This window comes from Oncorhynchus clarkii, chromosome 17 (genome assembly GCF_045791955.1).
Source record: "Oncorhynchus clarkii lewisi isolate Uvic-CL-2024 chromosome 17, UVic_Ocla_1.0, whole genome shotgun sequence".
NCBI classification, from domain to species: domain Eukaryota; kingdom Metazoa; phylum Chordata; class Actinopteri; order Salmoniformes; family Salmonidae; genus Oncorhynchus; species Oncorhynchus clarkii.
Window position 1 is genome coordinate 28,700,402 of NC_092163.1, and position 19,341 is coordinate 28,719,742.

The following is a 19,341-nucleotide window of genomic DNA, read 5'->3' on the forward strand; positions in this document are numbered from 1 at the left end:
ACAATAACCTTAAAATCAAGACCAAATGTACGAAGACAACATTGTATATTCCCAAGTGGCCATGTTACAGTTTTGACTTAAACCGACATGAAACTCTCTGGCAAGACATGAAAATGGTTGTCTAGCAACGATCAACAACCAATTTCACAGATCTTGAAGAATTTTGAATAGAATAATGGGCAAATTTTGCACAATCCAGGTTTGGAAAGCTCTTAGAGACTTATCCAGAAAGACCATAACTCTGAATTGCTGACACATGTGCTTCTATAAAGTATTGACTTATGTAAATGTCATATTTTTCTATTTCATTTAAAATAAATTAGCAAACATTACGAAACATGTTTTCAATTTATGAGGTATAGTGTGTAGGGGGGTGAAAATCGAAATAGTTTTAATCCATTTTGATTTCAGGCTGTAACACTACAAAATGTGGAAAAAGTAAAGGGGTATGAATACTTTCTGAAGGCACAGTACATGTGGAAAATGTGAACATTTGGGCGTGTATCTCCTCCTACACCATTTAAGCTACCAATGCCAAACCAACAGTGAGATGTTCAGACTGAACCAACTTAGATTGCCTCTGTTAATAATTTTGATAACATTTATACAGTGCATTAGGAAAGTATTCAGACCCCTTGACTTTTTACACATTTTGTTACGTTACAGCCTTATTCTAAAATGGATTACATAATTTTTTCCCTCACCGATCTACACACAATACTCCATAATGACAAAGGAAAAAGTGTTTTTTAGAAATCTTTGCAAGTTTATTAAAATAAATAATTTATATAAGTATTCAGACCCTTTACTCAGTGCTGTGTTGAAACACCTTGGGCAGCGATTACAGCCTTGACTCTTCTTGGGTATGGCGCTACAAGCTTGGCAAACCTGTATTTGGGGAGTTTCTCCCATTAGTCTCTGCAGATTGTCTCAAGCTCTGTGAGGTTTAATGTGGAGCGTCGCTGCACCGCTATTTTCAGGTCTCTCCAGAGATTTTTGATCGGGTTCAAGTCTGGGCTCTGGCTGGGTCACTAAAGGTCATTCAGAGACTTGTCCCTAAGCCACTCCTGCGTTGTTTTGGCTGTGTGCTTAGGGTCATTGTCCTGTTGTAAGTTGAACCTCTGACCCAGTCTCTGTACTTTGCTCCATTCATCTTTCCCTCGATCCTGACTAATCTCCCAGTCCCTGCCACTGAAAAACATCCCCACAGCATGATGCTGCCACAGCCATGCTTCACCATAGGGATGGTGCCAGGTTTCCTCCAGACGTGACGCTTGGCATTCAGGCCAAAAAGTTTAATCTTGGTTTCATCAGACCAGAGAATCTTGTTTCTCAGGGTCTAAGAGTCCTTTAGGTGCCTTTTGGCAAATTCCAAGCAGGCTTGGAGTTCTGGCCACTACCATAAAGGCCTAATTGGTGGAGTGCTGCAGAGATGGTTGTCCTTCTGGAAGGTTCTCCATCTCCACAGAGGAACTCTGGATCTCTTATAGAGTCACCATCGGGTTTTTCGTCACCTCCCTGACCAAGGCCTTTCTTTTCGATTGCTCAGTTTGGCTGAGTGACCAGCTCTAGGAAGAGTCTTGGAGGTTCCAAATTTCTTCCATTTAAGAATGATAGAGGACACTGTGTTTTTGGGGACCTTCAATGCTGCAGACATTTTTTGGTACCCTTCCCCAGATCAGTGCCTCAACACAATCCTGTCTCGGAGCTCTACGGACAATTCCTGCGACCTCGTGGCTTGGATTTTGCTCTGAAACGCACTCTCAACTGTGGAACCTTATATAGATAGGTGTGTGCCTTTACAAATCATGTCCATCAATTGAATTTACCACAGGTGGACTCCAATAAAGTAGAAACATCTCAAGGATGATCAATGGAAACAGAATGCATCTGAGCTCAAGTCCGAGTCTCATAGCAAAGGGTCTGAATACTTTTGTAAATAAGGTATTTCTGTTCTTTATTTTTAATATATTTCATTTTGTCATTATGGGTTACTTACTGTGTGTAGATTGAAGAGAAAGAACATAAAATTAATAAATTTTAGGATAAGACTGTAACGTAACAAAATCTTGAAAAATTTAAGGGGTCTGAATACTTTACGAATGCACCGTATTTAGGGATAAAGTGACTAGGCAACGGGATAGATAATAAACAGTAACAGCATCGTGTGTGATGAGTCAAAAAAGTCTCTTTCTCTCTATCGCTCTCTCTCTTTCTCTCAGATGACCTGAGCCCTAGGACCATGCCTCGTGACTACCTGGCCTGATGACACCTTGCTATCCCCAGTCCACCTGGTCATGCTGCTGCTCCAGTTTCAACTATTCTGCCTGCGGCTATGGAACCCTGACCTGTTCACTGGATGTGCTACCTTGTCCCAGACCTGCTGTTTTCAACTCTCTAGAGACAGCAGGTGCGGTAGAGATACTATGAGTGATCTGCTATGAAAAGCCAACTGACATGTACTCCTGAGGTGCTGACCTGTTGCACCCTTGACAACCACGGTGAGTATTATTATTTGACCCTGCTGGTCACCTATTGACATTTTAACATTTTGGCCATGTTCTGTTATAATCTCCACCCAGCACAGCCAGAAGAGGACTGGCCACCCCTAATTCTCTCTAGGTTTCTTACTAGGTTCCTGCATTTGTAAGAAGTTTTTCCGAGCCACCGTGCTTCTACACCTGCATTGCTTGCTGTTTGGAGTTTTAGGCTGGGTTTCTGTCCAGCACTTTGTGACATCAGCTGATGTAAGAAGAGCTTTATAAATCAATTTGATTTAAATTTGATTGATTAGTGCAAAAATGGTCAATGCAGATATTCCGGATTCATTCTTATAGCTTGGGGGTAGAAGCTGTTCAGGTTGCTGTTGGTTTCAGTCTTGGTGCATCGGTACCGCTTGTCGAGCGGTAGCAGAGAGAACAGTATATGACTTGGGTGGCTGGAGTCTTTGACAATTTCTAGGGCTTTCCTCTGACACCGCCTGGTATAGAGGTCCTGGATGGCAGGAAGCTCGGCCCAGTGATGTACTGGACAGGACACAATACCCTATGTAGAGCCTTGAGGTTGGATACCAAACAGTTGCCATACCAAGAGGTGATGAAGCCAGTCAAGATGATCTCAATGGTGCAGTTGTAGAACTTCTTGAGGATCTGAGGGCCCATGCCAAATCTTTTCAGCCTCCTGAGGGGGAAGAGGCGTTGTCGTGCCCTCTTCACGACTGTGTTGATAGGTGTGAACCATTTTAGTTCCTTAGTGATGTGGACACCGATGAACTTGAAGCTCTTGACCTGTTCCAAAACAGCCCTGTCGATGTGGTTATCCCCTTGCGAGGATAACAAAAATAGAGCTCTTTGGCCACGCACACCAGTAGTGGGTTTTGTGTCAAAAGAAAGATCCACATGCAGAAAAGAACTGGTAACAATTTAAGAACCGGTAAGAATTGTATGTTACTATGTAACAGTAATAACTGTAATAACTGTAATAAATGTAGTAACACCATAGTAATTACATAAGTGTTACTATATAATTACTTGGTAAAAATGTTGTAGCATTATCAGTTATTACACAATTAAACACGGATTACACATTCACTTGCTGAAGGTTATCCCCATATGTAATTACTGATGTTATTACACATTTCTTGTTCCACTATGTAACTAATGTTTTGTAATTCCATGTTTGAAAGTCACCTTTGACTGACCATGTTAATAACGGCAACCAAAATCTGACCTTGTTACATGTAAACTACAAGGTGCCACTACCATCGAATTCACATGTAATGCAATGGCTACCGATCATTTTCAATTTGTTTATTTCTTTGTTATGACCTGGCTCAATGGTTATACTGAATTAGGTGTAATGTAAGAACAATGTAGTTAAATTGGATATACTTGTATTTGTAAAGTGAAACCCAGTAGGGTATAACCTTTATAATTACAATGTAGTTACAATGTAACAACCGCAGCAGACAATAGGCTAACCAGAAGACAGGAGAACAATAGGTTAGTTAAATTGTACTTAAAATGTATTAATCTTTAACAACCAACTCTGTAATTACAATGTTGTTACAAAATCGATGCTATTTCACTATTTTGAGACTTAAATGACATTTTTGCACATTACAAACTGTTATAAACACAACAAATTAAGAGACTGAACTGGCATGTGGCTTCCATTTTGGCTGCAGAAAAGAGTGTAAGAGGTGTGAGGTCAGTGTGACAATTTCCTGGTGACAGTCCAGCATTCTTCTGGCTTCTTATTTTCTTATTTTGAATGTGCAAACATACAATGTCACAAAATGTTTCATGAGTTTCTTTTGGGTTTTTGGAGATCTGAGAGTTCACAGGAAATGATGTCACAATGACCTCTCACACTCTCCTCTGCAGCCAAAATGGAAGCCACATGCTATTTCCACTGAGTTTCTAAACCCAGAGGCACATCACAAGACTTCCGGGAACACTTGCGAAACAAACCAAGCAGACCAGGCCGGGGTTTGGGGTTTGAGAAGTCAATGAGAGAAGTGAAAAATTCTTCCTTAGTTGCTCATTTTCTTGACATCTTAAGCACAACCTAGATTTGAGCCAATGTCTTAAGTAGTTGAACATGTTCTTACTCCAACCTTGTGAAAGTGACAAACTGACACGTTTTCATTTTTGTAAAAAATAACTTTATATCAAGTGCCTTTGACAAGGTGAAAACCTAACAATGTGCCCTAATTTGCTCCAGGGCCACCATACAACTAAGGGTGACCCTGTTAAACAACACATTTCACTGTACCTATCCGGTGTATGTGCCAATAAAACTTGTTCTTGATTTGACGGCCTCCACATGAGCAGTTCGGTGTGAGACGGCTGTTAGACCCGATGATGACGTGTTTCTGCACATGAGCTTAGCTAGCCAACATCGCCATGACATCGCCAATAAGTGTGATTGGGGATTTGTATTGGATAAGAAATTTCCAATACCTATCTTCATTTAGCTATTTCTGTCTCTTAATTTGTTGTGCTTATAAAGGTTTGTAATGTGCAAAAGTGCAACTTAAGTCTCAAAATAGTGAAATAACATTGGTAACTAAATGTTTTATGTTTCATGGCAATTTTGTAACATTTATTGATAGAGTTGGAAAACGTGTTGACATTGCGCAGTGCTTAGCTACATTAGTGTAAAATTGGGAAATGCTAGCTAGCTTTACCAACCTGTGTTAGTACGTTTTACTATCTAGTTAGTACATTTTACAAATAGTTATTGCTTGTTTGAAATGGGGAATTATATTTGAATGGTTTGAAAATGATACACATTTTCTCTTGTCTCCTTATTTCTCCTGGTTAGCCTATTGTCTACAAAGGTTGTTACATTGTAAGCACCAAGTAATTAAACATGCCATTTCACTTTATATTAATTTGCTTGCTCCTGGGTAAGTAAGTACATTATAAATACATGTATAGGGAATGATCAACATTGACAGAATGGTTACTTTGAGGAAATTGGGGAGGGTCATGTTTTTTCAATTTCAGTCAAACGGGAGGGTTTAGTATTTTAAAATCTAGTCCAGGAAAGGTTCATGTAATTTGTAATTGATGAAATTTTAATATTTCTCAATGTTTAGAATTATTTGCCTATTAGACTATACAGTGCCTTGCAAAATAATTCATCCACCTTGGTTTTTTACCTATTTTGTTGCATAACAACATGTAATTTACATGGATTTTTATTTGGATTTCATGTAATGGACATACACAAAATAGTTCAAGTTGGTGAAGGGAAATTTAAAAAATAACTTGTTTAACATGTTTAAAAAAAATCTAAACAGAAAAGCGGTGTGTGCATATGTATTCATCCCCTTTGCTATGAAGCCCCTAAACAAGATCTGGTGCAACCAATTACCTTCACATAGTTAAATAAAGTCCACCTGTGTGCAATCTAACTAAGTGTCACATGATCTGTCACATGATCTCAAAATATTCACACCTGTTCTGAAAGGAACCAGTGTTTGCAAAACCACTAAGCAAGGGGCACCATGAAGACCAAGTAGCTCTCCAAATAGGCCAGGGATAAAGTTGTGGAGAAGTACAGGGTTGGGTTATAAAAAAATATCAGAAACTTTGAACATCGCACGGAGCACCATTAAATCCATTATTAAAAAATTGCATGCTCACCCAAAACTTGAGACATCTGTGGCATTGTGCAAAACTGCACATTTTAGAGAGGCCTTTATTGTCCCCAGCACAAGGTGCACCTGTGTAATAGTCATGCTGTTTAATCAGTTTTGTGATATGCCACACCTGTCAAGTGGATAGATTATCTTGACAAAGGATCAAATGCTTACTAACAGGGATGTAAACAAATTTGTGCACAAAATTTGAGATAAATAAGCTTCTTGTGCGTATGGAAAATTTCTGGGATCTTTTACTTAAACTCATGAAACAGCACATGTTATGTTAATATATATGTAAATTAACATACAGTGCCTTCAGAAAGTATTCATACCCCTTGTCCTATTCCACATTTTGTTGTGTTACAGCCTGAATTCAAAATGTATTAAATGTATTATTTTTCTCTCACCCACCGACAGACAATACCTCATAATGACAAATTGAAAGCATGTTTTAGGAAATTTTAGCAAATTTACTGAAAATTAAATACGGAAATATCTAATTTACATAAATATTCACACCCGAGTCAATACATGTTAGAATCACCTTTGGCAGCGATTACAGCTGTGAGTCTTTATGGGTAAGTCTTTAAGAGCTTTGCACACCTCTGATGTACAATATTTGCACTTTAATATTTTCAAAATTCTTCAAGCTCTGTCAAGTTGGTTTTTGACCATTGCTAGACAGCTATTTTCAAGTCGTGACATAGATTTTAAATCTGATTTAATTCAAAATTGTAACTGGGGCACTCAGAAACATTCAATGTCATCTTGGTAAGCAACTGAAAGGTGAATTTGTCTCCCAGTGTCTTTTGGAGAGCAGACTGAACCAGGTTTTCCTCTAGGATTTTGCATGTGCTTGGCTCTATTCCATTCATTTTTATCCCAAAACAAAATCCCTAGTTTTGCCGATGACAAGCATACCCTTGACATGATGCAGCCTCCACCATGCTTGAAAATATGGAGAGTGGTACTCACTAATGTTGTGTTGTGTTGTATTTGCCCCAAATATAACGCTTGATTTCAGGACATAAAGTTTGTTTCTTGTATACTTTAGTGCCTTATTGAAAACAGGGTGCATGTTTTGGAATAGCTTCCTTCTTTTCACTCTGTCATACAGGTTAGTATTGTGGAGTAACTACAATGTTTTTGATCCATCTCTTATCACAGTCATGAAACTCTGTAACTGTTTTAAAGTCACCATTGGCCTCATGGTGAAATCCCTGAGCGGTTTCCTTCCTCTTCGGCAACTGAGTTAGGAAGGATGCCTGTATCTTAGTAGTGACTGGGTGTATTGATACACCATCCAAAGTGTAATTAATAACTTCACCATGCTCAAAGGGATATTCATTGTCTGCTTTGTTTTACCCATCTACCAATAGGTGCCCTTCTTTGTGAGGCATTGGAAAACCTCACTGGTCTTTGTGGTTGAATCTGTGTTTGAAATGTAATGCTCGACTGAGGGACCTTACAGATGTGTGGGATACAGAACTGTATCCTGTGGGGTACAGAGATGAGGTAGTCATTCAAAAATCAGTCCATGCAATTTATTATGTGACTTGTTAAGTAAATGTGTACTTCTGAACTTATTTAGGCTTGCCATAGTAAAGGGGTTGAATACTTATTGACTTAAGACATTTCAGCTTTTCATTTATATTTAATTTATAAATAAAAAAAACACTGACATTATAGGGTATTGTGGTTAGGCCAGTGACACAAAATTGTAATTTAATACATGTTTTATTCAGCCTGTAACTCAACAAAATGTGGAAAAAGTCAAGAGGTGTACATACTTTCTGAAGGCACTGTAGTTAGGGTGAAACAGCACATGAAGACATTAACAAAGGAGCATAGGCTTTAGATCATCAGTCTGATACAGTCTAGCATGCAATCCACCCCCAAATTCAACCCCCCAAACCCATGAGTAACACAGACACAGTGAGGCTGCTGCCTACATACAGACTTGAAATCATTTGCCACTTTAATAAATGGATCACTAGTCACTTTAATAATGTTAACATATCTTGTATTACTCATCTCATATGTATATACTGTAATTTATACCATCTATTGCATCTTGCCTATGCCGCTCGGTCATTGCTCATCCATATATTTATATGTATATATTCTTATTCAATTTATTTACTTAGATTTGTGTGTATTAGGTAGTTGTTGTGGAATTGTTAGATTACTTATTAGATATTGCTGCACTGATTTGAAAGACACTTACAGTGTAACAGCACATGAAGGCATTGACAAAGGATCGTAACCTTTTTTAAATTTTCACCTGAAATGAAGCAAGGATATGCATAGTCTTGATACCATTTGAAGGGAAACACTTTGAAGTTTGTGGAAATGTGAAATTCATGTAGGAGAATATAACACATTAGATCTGGTAAAAGATAATACAAACAAAAAAACATGCAGCTTTTTTTCTTATGTTTTTTTGTTCCATCATCTTTGAAATGCAAGAGAAAGTCCATTCTTTCAGATAGGAGTCTAGGTGTAATATAGCTTTTGGCCACCAGATGACAGCAGTGTGTGTGGAAAGTTTCAGACGGATCGAGGGAAGAATTACATTACTGCACAATATTTTGAATCAAGTCTGCCAGGAGTTTGCCCAAATGTGCCAAATTGGTCAATTGATACATTTTCAAGTACATAACTATAGAGAACATACAAAAATACTATGGTAATAAAAAATGTAAGCTTACACACTCCCAGGAGTGTCATACATGATGGATCATTAGCTTATACACTAACTTTCACACATCTAGATGGCCGGGCGGGGTGGTTGTGGAGCCAGAGACAGCAGTGGGGTCAAACTGTAGACCCCAGTTCCTACATTTGAACATAAGAATGGATTTTATCAAACAAAACTATGCTACATTTTATCTCTGGGATGACAAATCAGAGCAAGATTACTGAATGTAAGTACATTATTTACCTTCAGAGGTGAATGTATCAAACCAGTTGCCGTGATAAAAGTTTTTTCTCCTCAAACAATAGCATGGAATTTTTTCACTGTAATAGCTACTGTTAATTGGACACTGCAGTTAGATTAACACGAATGTAAGTTTTCTGCCCATATCAGACATGAATGACTATGTCCCGGAATTCTAGTCACATTAGCGCACGCTAGCAACAACCGTCCCGGTTTGGGGACACTCATCCTGTAGAGGTTAGAATGCCTAGACTTTAGCTAACACAGTCTAATTACATGCAGGCAGGGATGGAAGTTAAGGATTTTGGGCACTGGCCAGCCAGGCTAGTAGACTGCAATTTGTACTAATTTGGTCTAAAAAGTACTAGCCACAGGCTAGCGTGCGAGCTTAATTTCCATCCCTGCATGTAGGTGTCTCAGATTCGAACACAGGTACTTACAGTGGAACAGCACATGAAGACGATGATGAAGGAGCCAATTACTCCTCCGATGCCGACCATCCAGGTCATCCGCAGGAACAGGATCACCCCGAAGATGTTCTGGATGCATGGGAGGTACACTCCCATCAGGGTCCCCAGCGCTGGAGCCTGATTGGAGGGGAAGAGGAAGTGGACACACACTTTAGGGACATGGGGTCTTTAATGACTGGTTTATTATATGCTTTTGTAACACATATGGATGTGTGAACCACGCGACAAGTAACCATAGCCAAGGATTTCTCAGACGAGAATTTCAGGGAAACCTGGGAATTCTGGGAAAGTTACAACCCTACACAGTCCACTAGGACTACAGCACCACCAAGAGTCAGTGAGTAATTCTTACCCCGGGTGCAATATGGCAGTCTATTAAAATCACCCTGATACTATTCTGTTTTTCCATAGAGTATTTGTATATTTTCTTTCCTCCCATGGGAATGAATGGTCTAGGAGCTGGATGGCACATTGACAGAGTTTCAAGGCCAACCCATGGACTGCAATTACTGATACTAGATGGGTGGAGAGGCTCTGTGTTGTTTGCTAGATTTATTAATGGGCAGTTTCTCCTCCTGTTTTTTGGGATGTGTTTTATGTGGTGTGTGTGTGCTTGTGGGGCTGTATGTGTCTATGTGTATGCATACGTGCATGGTTGGCTAGGTGTGTGTGCTTGTGTGTGTGCATGTGTGTGTGCGTACGTGTGAGTGTGTTACAGTTGAAGTGTGCCACAGTTGACCCGCATGCATAATGGAGTCATATTCATTTCCAGCTCAAGGACAACTTGGTCCAATAAAACATCATTGTCCCAATATCCAGTGGTGATCCTAAGTGAGTGAACAGACTCTCGCTGGAAATTTCTTATGAGATTTAAAATCAAAGACTAGGGGTGCATCTCAGCACTTTTACTTGGAATGCATAACCAAAGTCTCTGGGGGGAAATAGTGAGGAAATTAGTTCAAAATGGGTGGAACACAGCTTCCTTGCAGAAATAATAATTTATGATATGCTCTTGATAATGTAAAAATCACTGTAAATGTCAAACTTCAAAATCATACTCCATGACAGTTAACTTCAATTGAGGCAATTCAATAGATATAATTACAGCACAATCTGTAATTTTAAATGGCTGTGACATCCACAGAACCATAATCACTAGAACGGAAGTCCCTTAACAAGTCAATGATGTCACAATTCTTGGACTGGTGGCCATTTAGGTTGTACCCATAGGAGTACAGCTAGGTCGAAAATATACAGGTTACGACAGCGTCGTCACAAATCTGTGACCAGCACCGTTGCTAGCTACCAGTGCCGTTGCATAGCATAGCTGGTCCTGTTGTTGCAAAGAGTTATGAGATATCAGAAACCCGTTGTCATAATGTTTGTCATCTTCAATCTAGGAGTAAAGCAGGAAGTAGTCCCAGGAGGAAGGCCTATTCTAGTGATTCTATTTCTATGGTGACATCACTGCTAGTCTGATGAATAGGCTTGATGAGGATGTGAAGAGGGCTGGCCGACAACTCTTTTAAAATAGGCTTATCTACAGACAATGTTTTTGCTGTGTCAGTCTGGTGTGTACCTGTAAGTGTTGTGAAGCAGTAATGGCTTTAAGGGAAGTCATTGTCCAATATGGAGCTGAAAGTGATGACAAAAATACCTTGAGAACACAACAGGACGAGATGGTTGTGAGGTTTCTTGAGCATAATGTTAACTTTGATACTTTAATGCTTCTTAACTGCAATTCTAAGAGTTTTCCAGGCCTGGGGGGCACTGACTAATGCGAGAGAACATTCCTGGGGCTTGAACTGGCAGCAGCTGTTGAGTTGAGAAAGTAGACTTTTTAATGAAATCATCTATGAGAAAAAAAAGGGCATCCTGATGAATTCCTGACATTAAATGAATATTAAGCGTGCAAATTCTGAGTCTGATATAATTTGATTTGAAAAGCTGAGCTTCGGATATTAATAAGAGCCTGTTTGGAGAGTCTTAAAAAGTTGCACAAACATAATTATTTTCTCATTTTCCAGAGGAACAACAAGCCAAGTGTACACGCAGAGTTCCAATTAGAAAGCTCATCACTTGAGAAATGCTGCTGAAACTGTGCAGACAATGTTACATTGCCTGCAAACCTGAAGACTAGGTTTAGTCGAGCGGGATTGTGCAGTCTTGTGGCAGGCAGGAGACCCGGGTCTGAATCCAGTTTGTTAAACATATTATGTTGTTCTGTATCAAACCTGACCACTGAGAGTATTAGCCAAATATGTCTTCCACACCAATGTGGTAAAGTACTCTAGTAAAGTAGGCTGGAGTAATCCTGAATTATGGTTCATCTGGGCCAAATTCTTATTTTGTAACTCAAGGTAAGATTCAGCCACATATGTTTTGCGGAACCTCTTCTTCTAGTCTATTTCCCCCTGTCAATATTTTGCCCTTTAGGGGACGCCATACAGTACTCAGGGGCTGACACTTTAGCTGACCTGTTTTTGTTAATTTCCTCTCTGTTGGTTTTTATCTGACAGTTCACCTAACATCTATTCTTTGAAATCCTATTTTACACCCGCAAGCAACACCAAAAGGATGATTTATACTGGGAATTGTGTTCACCTTTAATCAATGATCAAAACCACGCATTCTCACGTTCCATAGGGGAGCGGCGAAAACAAACATCAGTCCATCTTTGTCATCTCTCTCTCCTTATGGTAATGACTCTCACAGTTTGCCTGGGGTCTGGCTTATGCAAATGAGAGAGCTGCTGTGGCTGTGCCCTTCAGTGTGCAGTGTGCGGCAAGAATCTCAATAAAGTTGTTTTCTATTCTAAATTCAAACTCTAAAGTTCCCTAGGCCTTCCACTTATTTAGAGATGGCTGTCAGATTTTTGTGCCATGACTTTTGTCAGAATGGAATTTGCTTTTTCAAATAATTGAATGGCATCTGGGTTTTGCAATTATCATACTTTAATTTTTGCCTCCTTCAAATTTTATAGGCTACATTCCATTTCACCAATACAACATTTCCAGAAACAGCTCCAGTTTTTAGATGAATACACATTGCATGGTTAATAGTGATTTCAATATGGGGGCAGTGGTACTGTTTAAAGTTAAGTTATTATGTAATAGGTTGAATTATTATGAGCTTAATGGATTTGTTTTGACCTTTCCCCTATGCTAAATTAGTGAAAGATACACCGATAGGTAGATCCTAGAATGTTTGTTTGGTCTAAACAAAAATGTGATTAAAATATGCATGACACATGGCTGAAATATTCTCTTTTAAATACAAATTATGCAGGAGGAATTAAGTGGATTTTTTTTATCAAGCACAGAATATTAAATAATCAAATGAGAGCCAACATTTGTCATTATAAATCCACAGGTTTTTTCCAACTTTACACCACTTTCATCCATCTTTCATCCACTCTTTAACATGGCTATAATTAAGAGCATAGGATTTCCATGAACTTCCATACAAGTGGCTGGGCTATAGTCGCTTCAGGGGCGTATGTAATATACAATACACTCCAGGTGTAGTGGGCTGAAAGTTCACCTTCCATCTGTACTTTGGTGTAGAGTTGAAAAACTGCTGTGAATCGCTGTCCCTGCAGAAACATGATCAGGGGACTATAGTCAGAGTAACTAAAAACATTTCTCATAAGAAACTAGCTCCCTGGTACACAGAAAATACCCGAGCTCTGAAGCAAGCTTCCAGAAAATTGGAACGGAAATGGCGCCACACCAAACTGGAAGTCTTCCGACTAGCTTGGAAAGACAGTACTGTGCAGTACCGAAGAGCCCTTACTGCTGCTCGATCATCCTATTTTTCTAACTTAATTGAGGAAAATAAGAACAATCCGAAATTCCTTTTTGATACTGTCGCAAAGCTAACTAAAAAGCAGCATTCCCCAAGAGAGGATGACTTTCACTTTAGCAGTGATAAATTCATGAACTTCTTTGAGGAAAAGATTATGATTATTAGAAAGCAAATTACGGACTCTTCCTTAAATCTGCGTATTCCTTCAAAGCTCAGTTGTCCTGAGTCTGCACAACTCTGCCAGGACCTAGGATCAAGAGAGACGCTCAAGTGTTTTAGTACTATATCTCTTGACACAATGATGAAAATAATCATGGCCTCTAAACCTTCAACCTAAACCTTAGATCTTATCTGTCGGAAAGATATCAGTTTGTCTCTGTGAATAGTTTGTCCTCTGACAAATCAACTGTACATTTCGGTGTTCCTCAAGGTTCCGTTTTAGGACCACTATTGTTTTCACTATATATTTTACCTCTTGGGGATGTTATTCGAAAACATAATGTTAACTTTCACTGCTATGCGGATGACACACAGCTGTACATTTCAATTAAACATGGTGAAGCCCCAAAATTGCCCTTGCTAGAAGAATGTGTTTCAGACATAAGGAAGTGGATGGCTGCAAACCTTCTACTTTTAAACTCGGACAAAACAGAGATGCTTGTTCTAGGTCCCAAGAAACAAAGAGATCTTCTGTTGAATCTGACAATTAATCTTAATGGTTGTACAGTCGTCTCAAATAAAACTGTGAAGGACCTCGGCGTTACTCTGGACCCTGATCTCTCTTTTGAAGAACATATCAAGACCATTTCAAGGACAGCTTTTTTCCATCTACGTAACATTGCAAAAATCAGAAACTTTCTGTCCAAAAATGATGCAGAAAAATTAATCCATGCTTTTGTCACTTCTAGGTTAGACTACTGCAATGCTATACTTTCCGGCTACCCGGATAAAGCACTAAATAAACTTCAGTTAGTGCTAAATACGGCTGCTAGAATCCTGACTAGAACCAACAAATTTGATCATATTACTCCAGTGCTAGCCTCTCTACACTGGCTTCCTGTCAAAGCAAGGGTTGATTTCAAGGTTTTACTGCTAACCTACAAAGCATTACATGGGCTTGCTCCTACCTATCTCTCTGATTTGGTCCTGCCGTACATACCTACACGTACGCTACGGTCACAAGACGCAGGCCTCCTAATTGTCCCTAGAATTTCTAAGCAAACAGCTGGAAACAGGGCTTTCTCCTATAGAGCTCCATTTTTATGGAACGGTCTGCCTACCCATGTCAGAGACGCAAACTCGGTCTCAACCTTTAAGTCTCTACTGAGGACTTATCTCTTCAATGGGTCATATGATTGAGTGTAGTCTGGCCCAGGAGTGGGAGGGTGAACGGAAAGGCTCTGGAGCAACGAACCGCCCTTGCTGTCTCTGCCTGGCCGGTTCCCCTCTTTCCACTGGGATTCTCTGCCTCTAACCCTATTACAGGGGCTGAGTCACTGGCTTACTGGGGCTCTCTCATGCCGTCCCTGGAGGGGGTGCGTCACCTGAGTGGGTTGAGTCAATGATGTGGTCATCCTGTCTGGGTTGGCGCCCCCCCCCCCCCCCCCTTGGGTTGTGCCGTGGCGGAGGTCTTTGTGGGCTATACTCAGCCTTGTCTCAGGATGGTAAGTTGGTGGTTGAAGATATCCCTCTAGTGGTGTGGGGGCTGTGCTTTGGCAAAGTGGGTGGGGTTATATCCTTCCTGTTTGGCCCTGTCCGGGGGTGTCCTCGGAATGGGCCACAGTGTCTCCTGACCCCTCCTGTCTCAGCCTCCAGTATTTATGCTGCAGTAGTAGTTTATTTGTCGGGGGGCTAGGGTCAGTTTGTTATATCTGGAGTACTTCTCCTGTCCTATTCGGTGTCCTGTGTGAATCTAGGTGTGCGTTCTCTAATTCTCTCCTTCTCTCTTTCTCTCTCTCGGAGGACCTGGGCCCTAGGACCATGCCCCAGGACTACCTGACATGATGACTCCTTGCTGTCCCCAGTCCACCTGGCTGTGCTGCTGCTCCAGTTTCAACTGTTCTGCCTTAATATTATTCGACCATGCTGGTCATTTATGAACATTTGAACATCTTGGCCATGTTCTGTTATAATCTCCACCCGGCACAGCCAGAAGAGGACTGGCCATCCCACATATGCTCTCTCTAATTCTCTCTTTCTTTCTCTCTCTCGGAGGACCTGAGCCCTAGGATCATGCCCCAGGAATACCTGACATGATGACTCCTTGCTGTCCCCAGTCCACCTGACTGTGCTGCTGCTCCAGTTTCAACTGTTCTGCCTTATTATTATTCGACCATGCTGGTCATTTATGAACATTTGAACATCTTGACCATGTTTTGTTATAATCTCCACCCGGCACAGCCAGAAGAGGACTAGCCACCCCACATAGCCTGGTTCCTCTCTAGGTTTCTTCCTAGGTTTTGGCCTTTCTAGGGAGTTTTTCCTAGCCACCGTGCTTCTACACCTGCATTGCTTGCTGTTTGGGGTTTTAGGCTGGGTTTCTGTACAGCACTTTTAGATATCAGCTGATGTACGAAGGGCTATATAAATAAATTTGATTTGATTTGATTTGATTTGATATAGGGGTCAGATTCTAATAACATTTACTGTACGTTACTAGTGACAACACTGTATCCTTCCATTTACATAGCACGCAATAGTGTGTAACAAATCACACGAGAGAGGCGCCCAAGATTAAATGTATTTTCTATAGGTACTACGATGTTGAATGATGCAGCGCTTTGCTAACTTCCTGTCTTTTGCACAACCACTCTGTTTGAGGCCGGTCAAATTAACAGAGCGCCCCTCTACAAAAAAGATCTGAAGAGTACTTGTAACTTCTGATTTCCCCAGTTGACCTTTATGTATGGTGTCCATATTAGGACAATCCTGAGACTGTCCTAACATGGACACCATATTAATGTGTCCAAACACTCTCAACCGGAGCACATCTTAAATCAGTGAAAACAATCTACAGTGTAACTGTGAATTCCATTTGATAGCTGCGTCATTATTCCCTCTAATACCCTTTTCACACTACTGAGCTGAGCCGTGCTGAGCTGTACAGTGATGGCCTGGTTAGGCATCCACCATAGTTCCTAGAATCGCGCTGGAAAGGACCACGTGAAAAGAAAATATCCAAACCAGGGCAGTATGGGCCCTTGTCAAAAGTAGTGCACTATAAAGGGAATACGGTTCCATTTGGGAAGTCGCCTAACTACTGTATGTGTATATCAATGGGCTCTTTCTATCTACACTCTATTCTCAACAACACCATTCACACTGGGTGGACAAATACCCATACACAACAAGACCTCACAAAGGGGAAATACAGCAACAATCAAAGTGAGAGATAGCCCTCCGTAGTTGTTCTCCATATGGCAAATTATGTCATTTTCTGCGCTTCCACACACAGTAGAGCAACACAAAAGACCCTCAGCCCTGCATCTCAGTCTACTGTCGGAGAGGTCTCGATGGCTAACAATACACAATATATCCCTGCAGAAACATACACCCAGATTGGAAAAAAGCTGTGAAAATTGCTATCTTACAAGCTTCAACACTGTTTACAACATAGGGTTGTTTGTTAACTTTCTGTCCCACATGGCACCTTATTCCCTCGATAGCGCAGCCACTTGAGTGCAGCCACCTGAGAGCATTATGTAGGGAATAGGGTGCCATTTGGGACACATGCAGGGTCTCAGTAAGATTATTATAAAGCTACCAGGCAGATAGACAGTGAGCATGTCCTGTAGCCTACACAATAATAATGAACAAGAATACACTTGTTGAGATTGGCCAAAATGCCACAAGATTGGGAAGAAAAAAACTTATCGAAAAACAAAAAAAATAATGTGTCTACATTGAGAAGTAGCCACAGCAGATGGGACACTTGTTTCTATTGAATTACTCCGTATGGCTCTATTTTAGGGAGCTCCACTTCCATTCACATTCAATTGGCATTTCATTCCCGGACCTAGACTTCTAGAATCGGGAGAACTAGTGAGGCCCAATAGAAAATCGGCTGGTAGCTAGCAGCATGATGATTTCCCTCTGGACCGTTGGAGCTGGAACAGTTGAGAACGAAGAAAGCGGCGACTGCGTTGCCACTACGGGTTGGCGCCGCGGTGTTGAGAAGAGACAGCTGCCCCACGACCCCCTGGGATACGCAGTCAGCCCAGTGCTATCTGGCTCAGGTGTGGTGGTCCCACAGCAGGCTCCACCTCCTGCCAACACCGCCCCCCCCCCCCCCCCCCTCCGCTCGTAACAGCTGCTTCAGAACCAGCTCTCTGCCACCTTGCTACCCAGGTGCCCCCATCCTCGCCAACCCTTACTCAATCACCCCCTCACTCGACCCTTAGCCACCACAGCCACCTGAGACCACTCACAGGGCCCTCTTATTCTCCACATACACAAACACTGGAGGCCGATAAGGATTCTTTACAAATGCACCCTTCATGGCCTGGGGTTGTTTAGCTGTTAGGGTCGCTGAATTCTAATCTGGCCCACACCCTTCTGACACAAACCCTCTTTCAACTTTCTCTATCTCACAGTCTCTATCCAATATAGAAAAAGCACTCAAGGAATGGGACTGCTGCCTTCCTTCTTTCGTGTTATGTGAAAGGTTCTACGAGCGCTTTCTACAGATGGTCTACTAATGTTGTACAGGCTCCTAAACAAAAGCAAAACACGTTTGATATTTATCGTCTCACGCATTGCATAAATGCCATCATGAAAGCCATTAAATGTGCTTCTAGAACTCTGTTAAGTGTTGTGTGTCATGTAGTGTGTAGGCAGCTTAAGAGGATATATAGAGGACTGGTTAAGGCATTTGGACAGCTTTTTCCTGGTATAAGAGATTGGTTTTGGGTGGTGAGAAGGAGATAAATGGGGTCAGGTGAGAGAAGAGGAGAAGAGAAATGAGGAGATGAGGTGAGGGAGGAGGAAAGATGAAGAGAGAAAAAAAAGGTAGAGGAAAGGAGAGTAAAATGGACGACCTAACTGCAGAGGATGGAACAAGACAAAAACGAGGAGGGGAGATACGGCTGAGGAGATTAGGAAATAGGAAAAAAAGAAGAAAGGAGAGGAGAAGAAAGAAGATCTGTTGCTGAGGGGAAAAGAGAAGAGCGGACTTGAACTCACTACTGCAGTAACTGTCTGGAAGAAAGCTGATGTAGCTGGAGGGTATACAGTACTGTACAATTGAGGTGATAATATAGCAAGCAGAGCGAGCACAGATGCTGTACCTCGACTTCTAAAGCAATACAAGTGCTGAGGTGCAACGAGAGGTGTGGGAAGCGGGGGCTAGGAGCTTGCAATGCCATCTTCGCGCTCTGTTGCGCAAACAGGAGCTGACAGGGCTAATGCGTTTCAGCTCAGGTGTGCTGAATTACTAAAGAGGGGGAGAGAGAGAGGAGAGAGGGCACCAAATATCTCCCTCCAAATGTCCGCCTACAGGTGTGGATTAACCCACTGCACACTGGTCAGTGGTGTTTGTGTGTGTGTAGGAGAGAGACAGAGGCAGGGAGAGGTAGAAAAGAGAAGGAGAGGAGAGGGAGTGAGGCGAGAAGAGGTTTGTGTGTGTGTGTGTGTGTGTGTGTGTGTGTGTGTGTGTGTGTGTGTGTGTGTGTGTGTGTGTGTGTGTGTGTATTTCTATGTCTATGGTGAGTGTGAGAGAGAAAGAGGGGAAGGGAGAGGAGAGAGAGAAAGGGGGAAGGGGGGGATGTTTGTGCATGGGTAGAAAAAGTGCCTATGTCTATATATGCATGTGTGTCATTTAGCCAAGTACATAGGAAGAACATGAAGTGCTGCAGGCCAGAATTATTACTAAATGGTCATTCCGGCTTGCTGGAATATTCTGCTACAGGATAGCAATGAATACTGTTTAGTTTTAACCCTACTTTCTGTTTGCTAAGTAGGGGCATATGTAA

General features: G+C 41.2%; 1 protein-coding gene across 2 annotated transcripts in view; it reads right to left on the reverse strand.

Annotated features, from left to right (window-relative positions):
• The window catches only part of LOC139370672 (solute carrier family 12 member 5-like), a 301,182-nt gene that overhangs the window by 93,385 nt on the left and 188,456 nt on the right, over nucleotides 1-19,341 (reverse strand). For both annotated transcript variants that reach the window (XM_071110290.1, XM_071110289.1), the window contains exon 4: nucleotides 9,536-9,682. In XM_071110290.1, coding sequence (XP_070966391.1) covers nucleotides 9,536-9,682 — 147 coding nt within the window. The remainder of the gene's footprint in view (nucleotides 1-9,535; nucleotides 9,683-19,341) is intronic.